The 6,835-nt window shown below is 44.7% G+C and overlaps 1 protein-coding gene across 1 annotated transcript; it reads left to right on the top strand.

Annotated features, from left to right (window-relative positions):
* Window positions 1-5,418: 5,418 nt before the first annotated feature.
* On the top strand, window positions 5,419-5,965 carry LOC308325102 (artemin-like; the record flags this gene model as incomplete). Its single annotated transcript, XM_080777506.1, has 1 exon — window positions 5,419-5,965. The coding sequence occupies one exon, from the start codon at window positions 5,419-5,421 to the stop codon at window positions 5,938-5,940; it is 522 nt and encodes a 173-aa protein (XP_080633632.1). The 3' UTR covers window positions 5,941-5,965.
* Between the last annotated feature and the right edge of the window lie 870 nt (window positions 5,966-6,835).

Below are 6,835 nucleotides of genomic sequence, written 5' to 3'. Positions count from 1 at the left end.
GGACCAATGAATACGTCCATTAACTATAGTAACCCATTTTGGGCGGGAACCCCAATTGGTGTTTTAACCCATTCTGACCTGAGATCAGATTCACACGAGGTTTCCACTGGACAACACACTGGTCTGATGAACCCATTCTGACCTGAGATCAGATTTTTTTTAAAGTCAGTCGTTCTTAGATTTTTCAAAAATAGCAGACCTACAAGCTCATAGCGCGCCACTCGGTGGCGCGCTATGAGCTTGTAGATCTGCTATTTTTCAATAGGTAAAGCATAACATGATGCTAACACCAAAATGGGTGCCCGGTCAGAATGGGTTAACTATAGTAACCCATTTTGGGCGGGAACCCCAATTGGTGTTTTAAACATTATCATGTTATAATTCAGCTATTGAAAAATAGCAGATCTACAAGCTCATATGATCATATATATATAGGTCTGCTATTTTGTGAATGTGGCGCAAATCTTTGAATATATATTCTTTCAGAGCGAACGTTTTTTAACTCAAATCTTTGCTTCTGGGAGGGGGTCCCTGGGAAGGACATATTTTCAGATGGGGGTCGGCGGCCAAATACATATAATTCTAAGGGTCCTTGACAAGAAATATTGAGAACCACTGATATAGAAACATGAGGTTTTTCAGAAAAAAATACATTTTAAAAAGACATTCTTTTAAAATTCGACGGCATGCCTAAATGGGTTACGTTTACACATACCTTACCACCTGTGGACGTGCATTGCAGTCCTCTGTCTGTTCTGCATCAAGACTGTATTATCTCCAGCATCTTAACCCCTTTAGACCTGAGACCGGATTCTATACAATATGTCTTCTATACATCATGACAGTTTTCTATGTCAGTTGGCGCTCAAACTATTTCATGTCAAGGACCCCCAGAATGATATGTAATTGGCCTACATGCCGACCCCCCCATCTGAAAATATGACGTTGGCAGAGACGACCCACCAGAAGCAAAAAATATCAAAAAACGTTTGCCCATTAAAAGATTTGCGGCCACATTTTCACAAAAAAAAAATATATATATATAGCAGATCTGCAAGCTCGTAGCGCGGCACCGAGTGCCGCGCTAAGAGCTTGTAGATCTGCTGTTTTTCAATATAGCTAAAGAAGTATATAAGATGAGAAAAGCTAAAGCAGCGCTTTACCCGTCTTTAATGGGTTAAAGGAGATGACAGATGACTGTTTATGTAACCGCCGTTGTTTGTTTTCCCACTGACGCCTTACCTTTATGCTGTCCTGCTGTACTGTACCTTACCTTACCTGTATGCTGTCCTGCTGTACTGTTCCTTACCTTTATGCTGTCCTGCGCTTGCATGTCATGTTCCAGAGAGTTCTTGGTATCTGACTGTAATGCAATGTTCCGCTTCTTCGTTCGTGTATGTTTTTTTTTGCTAAACTTGAGCTTGTGCTTCTTTCATGGCAGCTGAACTGGAATAGGTTTAGTTTTATTTTGGGTGGGGGGGGGGGGGGGGGGGGGGGGGGAGACATTTTTTGTTTGCCCGGGAGATTGATTTCTTTGTGGGTTTTATTGGGTATTACAAAACATAATCTTGGGAGTATTGATCTTGATATTGATTGATAGTATATATCGTTGCTTGTCGGGAGATGCCCTCAATCGGTCGGATTATTTATTTATTTTCATAAATCAATGCTATTGAACACCCTTTATGTCTGTGTGTGTTGTTTAAAAAAATAATATTGAACCAATGTAAAAGTATGAAAAAGCGCTTCGGAAAAAAAACCCTCTTACGTCCATTGGATCCTCAAACTGTCTGCTAAAACAGCTGTATAACTCCACCACCTCTCCCCCTCTCATGGAAGTAGATGTTCAGCTTCTATAAATGTTTATTTTATAAATATTATATTATATTTATATTATATTATATTATTGTTTTTCAGAAGACATTTTTTAGAATCTGATCTCAGGTCTAAATAGGTTAAGTAAATGTATACTTATAGTTAAACTTTCCACCACTGATGAATCATGATATGACCTGCAGCGTCCTTCACCGTCTTGGGTGCCCCAGAAAGGACTTTTTGACCTCGGTCTGCGCCGGGGGAGGGGAGGGGAGGGGAGGGGGGGTACGTACCGTACGTGTGGCACACTGCACGTATATATAAACATCTCCAGAACACGTCGTCTTATCGGGAGCGCATCTATCAGTGCATCTCTGTGGCTTTTTTTTATGTCCCGTGGAGGGCTGAGTGGACCTCCATGAAGTGCTCTCGCAACGCCTGGTTGCCCTTCTCCCCTCCACCTCCGTGCACCTCCACCACCGCCACAGAAATAGCCCCCGAAAGAATGCCTTTGACAGGTATATCCCATTTGGAGCCGCGACCGCCGGCCGCGCATTCTACAAAATATATGCCTTTCTAAATCATGACAGTTTTCTGTTTCTATTATGCGAGTCGTTCTCAAACTATTTCACGTCAAGGACGTCAAAAACGATATGTAATTGGCTGCCCCGACCCTTATCTAAAAAATATGTCGTTCTAAGGGACAACATATTTTCCCCCAGAAGCAAATATTTGAGTTAAAAAAACGAAAGAATAGACATATATATATATAATATATATATATATGTCTATTCTTTTAAAATTAGCTATTTTTGAAAAATCCTGAAAATGTGGTGCAAATCATTGAATATATATATATTATATATATATATATATTCAATGATTTGCACCACATTTTCAGGATTTTTCAAAAATAGCTAATTTCCAATAGCTAAAGTATAGGCCTATTATACATACAACATAATGCTTATATAAAACACCAAATGGGGGTTTCCCGTCCTGAATGGGATATATCCCATGAGGCTGCCTTTTGTAACCCTTCGCCACGGCTGTTGTCTGGATGTATAAGACCGACAAGCTGACACATGGCCACACTAACTGGCAGCAAACACTGGCCTTTTTTTGTTTTTGTTTTACTGAAGCAACAAACACGGCCGGGTTCGTCCTCGGGCATGGAGGACGTGATTTATGTGGCGGCTTGTTTAAGGGGCCCCCGGAGGGCTGTTTTCTATTCTTTTTTCTTTCTTTTCTTTTCTTTTCTTTTTTTTTTTACATTATATGGACTATTGTGAATGTATAGATATCATATCACCCGCATTTTGTGCTTTTTTTTTAGTTTATGTTATCCTTTTCAGAGTCAGTTCTGGGAAGGGGGACAATGAATTGACACAGTGAGGGCCTTGTTCGCTTTATTCTTAATCCGCTCTCTCTCTCTCTCTCTCTCTCTCTCTGTGTGTGTGTGTGTGTGTGTGTGTGTGTGTGTGTGCGTGTGTGTGTGTGTGTGTGTGTGTGTGTGTGTGTGTGTGTGTGTGTGTGTGTGTGTGTGTGTGTGTGTGTCCAGGTGGGCCCAGAGGGAGGGGGGTCAGAAGGCGGGACAGACAGGGAGCCACCGTTGTGATGTCACCAAGGGCTCTGCGCCACATCAGAAACTGGAAGGTGAGCACATGGTTCCTCAATAGATCATAATTAGGAGGTTGGACTTACAGTAGCTCTGGACGGTAAATAGTAGAGATCACTTTTATTTTTATTATTTGATTTGGAGTATCATATCATAACAGTACAAGCGGGGTCCCTGGAAATTCATGTTTTCAGATGAGGGTCGCGGGGGCCAATTACATATAATTCTAGTGGTCCTTGACATGAAATAGTTTGAGGACCACGTCTGACACAGAAACATACGGTTTTCCAGAAGAAACTGATTTGGTAGAAATCACTGGCATTCAAGTTGGTTCACAAAATGCCAAATAATAATAATAGCCTGGCTAATGAGCAAGACTCAATCCGCCGCAGGCACATTTTTTTTTTTTTTGCCAACGGCTGATTCGCGCCTGGCTTATTAGCCGGGCCAATATAATAATTAGGGGTGCACGATTATGAGATTATGAGCGATATCCGATTATTTGCAGGGTCGTATTTGCCGATACCGATTCTGACCGATTCCGATATTATACAGAGGACCACAATGGAAACAAGCCTAGGCCCTGTAGGTCTGTTCAAAGTACTAAATCAATCAATCAATAAATTGCCTATACTATTTTGTCTCTGTCTGTTTTCACAACTGAATGACATGAGTACACAAATTAAATGTAGAAAAATGTAAAGCTTATTTTTACTCAAGATTTTACATCAGATTTGATTTGGCTTTTGTTCTAGACTAAAGGTACTATAGACACTTTTGATTTATATTGAACTCATTGATGATTTCTTTGAAATAATGGGTATTATTTTGAGACCGTTCCGATACCGACACGGCCGACATGGCCTATTCCGATTATATGCTACCGATTAATCGTGCATCCCCTATAAATAACAATCCTTCTTCTTCTTCCAGGTGCTGCTGTGGGTGGTTGTCTCTCTGCTGCCCCTGGTGGAAGGAGCTCGTATGGGAAGTAGAAGCAGCGGCGGTGTCCTAGGAGCGGCGTCGGGCCATGCTGTGGGTCTGCTGGGAGGAGGAAGAGGAGGAGGAAGAGGAGGAGGAGGAGGAGGAGGAGGCCGGGCGGAGGAGAGGCAGCTCCCCGACACACTGCCGGAGGTGGAGGAGGAGCAGGATGAAGAGGAGCAAGAGGAAGAGAATGACCTTTACTCCCCGTGGCATGCGGTTTATGGTAAAGAAATACTACATAAATACTACATAGCTTGCATCTTGTTGATACAAGCTACTGTTTGTGCAAATACCTTTACTTTTCTTCTTTCTTACTTTAATGATTCCATCGGCTAAAAATATTGTGTTCTTGATTTGTCACGATCCGAGTTGGCTTTGTCCGCGGCGTAACAGTCTTTAAATAAATACTTTAAGAAATGCCTATGAGGAAAATGAACGGCGATTTCTTTTCCGGGTCTCTCGAGGGGGCGGGACTGCGACGCTCTATAAATGCACCATTTACCATTTTATGATGGAAAGGCACCAGGGCTTCAGCAAAAGAAACAACATACAGTAATCTATCTCCATCAGTCTTTACTCCCATCATCAGTGGTGGAAAAATTACTAAGAAATACTACAATGTAGAAATACTCTGTTAAGTAAAAAGGTCTGGAATTCAAAATGCAGGGCCTACTGGAGTGGTATGGTGGTATTGGTACGCAAAATGTCCCATCGCAAAGGTTTTCAAATGTATGAAATGTATATAGGGGCTAAAGTGGATGATGTGGGCCTATGTTTTGTAATAATAATCAAAGTAACGTCTAGTAACTAAAGTTTTCAAATAAATGGAGTGGAGTTAAAAGTACAATATTTGGATCCAAAATGTAGAAAAAGGTATTGGTAAGTTGGAAATTCCTCGAGTAAAGCACAAATACCTAAAAATTGCACTTTGTACTTATAGTTACTTTCCACCATCATGCCCATCATTTTGACCTTGTTCTCCCCCCCCAGAGCCGTACGTGATGGACGAGGCAGACGACCACCCCGGGGGGCGGTGGGCCGGGCGCTCCCCGCGCTCCTCCTCAGACCCGTCCCAACCCCAGCCCGAGGGCTCGCCGCCCAAGAAGAGGAAGAAGAAGAGGAAGAAGAAAGACAAGGAGGTGGAGAACGAGAGAGGAGGAGGAAGAGGAGGAGGAGGCAGGAGGGGTCATAAGGGCCCGCCCCCGACGAGGCAGAGCAGCAGGGACTGCCGCGTGGAGAAGAAGGAGATGAGGGTGCGCGACCTGGGCCTGGGCTTCGACTCGGACGAGATCGTCCTCTTCAAGTTCTGCGTGGGCTCCTGCCAGTCGTCGCGCACCAACTACGACCTGGCCCTCCGGGCGCTGCTGGAGAACGGCTCGCTGCCCCGGCGCACCGCCCGCCGGGTCAGCGGCCACCCGTGCTGCCGGCCCGACCGCTACGAGCCCGTCTCCTTCATGGACGCCCAGACCACGTGGCAGACCATCCAGTCCCTGTCCGCCGCCAGCTGCATGTGTAAGGGCTGATTAACGAAGGTCCGACGAAGGAGAGAGAGAGAGAGAGGGGGACGGGAAGGGGGGACGGGGAGAAGGAGGACGGGACGGAGTCTGGCTGTCACTCATCCCCTCACGCAGAGAAGAGTGAGGCTCAGTGCTCAAGCTGTGTTCAAAACCCCCCCCTCCCCTACCCGGCATGGGAACAACGAGGGCCAGGGGACACCCCCCTCCCCCAACCCCCCCGCCCAAAAACACAGGCCCCTCAGAGAGAGAACGAGACCGGGGAACGGAGGGGAAGAATCCGTAGAGGAAGGGTTGATGGAGGAGGACCACTTATGCTCACTTTCCTGTTGCTGCGAGGGAAGTGGGATGGGTTGCACTGGCTGATTAAGGGCAAAAGGTTCAAAGATGACCGTGTTGCGGAATGAATTGTTTCGCAGCTGAATTGAATCCATGGTGACGAGCATGCACCAGCTAGAGGGATTACTCATAAAAGGAACAGGGAATCGGACTGACTGCACTGAATGGGCAAAACCCCTGCGTGAAATTGCTTGTGTTCTGCAAAACCTGAGGATGCAGCTGTTTTAAGGACCTGCCGTGTGTGTGTGTGTGTGTGTGTGTGTGTGTGTGTGTGTGTGTGTGTGTGTGTGTGTGTGTGTGTGTGTGTGTGTGTGTGTGTGTGTGTGTGTGTGTGTGCGTGGGTGCGTGCGTGCGTGCGTGCGTGCGTTTGTTTGTCAGACGACTCAAACAAAAGAGGATTGTTTAATTTCTGTACAATAAAACTGTGATTGATGTTTTGTACTACGATTAATGGGGAAACAGACTCTATCTGTATGTCTAATATTCATTCTTTTCACGTCACACGAAAATGAAAAAAAAAGAAGAAAAACCAGGGATATAACAACAGGGATGATGATAATAATAA

Source organism: Protomyctophum bolini (assembly GCF_963924005.1).
Source record: "Protomyctophum bolini genome assembly, chromosome: 12".
Taxonomy (NCBI): domain Eukaryota; kingdom Metazoa; phylum Chordata; class Actinopteri; order Myctophiformes; family Myctophidae; genus Protomyctophum; species Protomyctophum bolini.
This window is presented reverse-complemented; position numbering and strand designations above follow the sequence as displayed.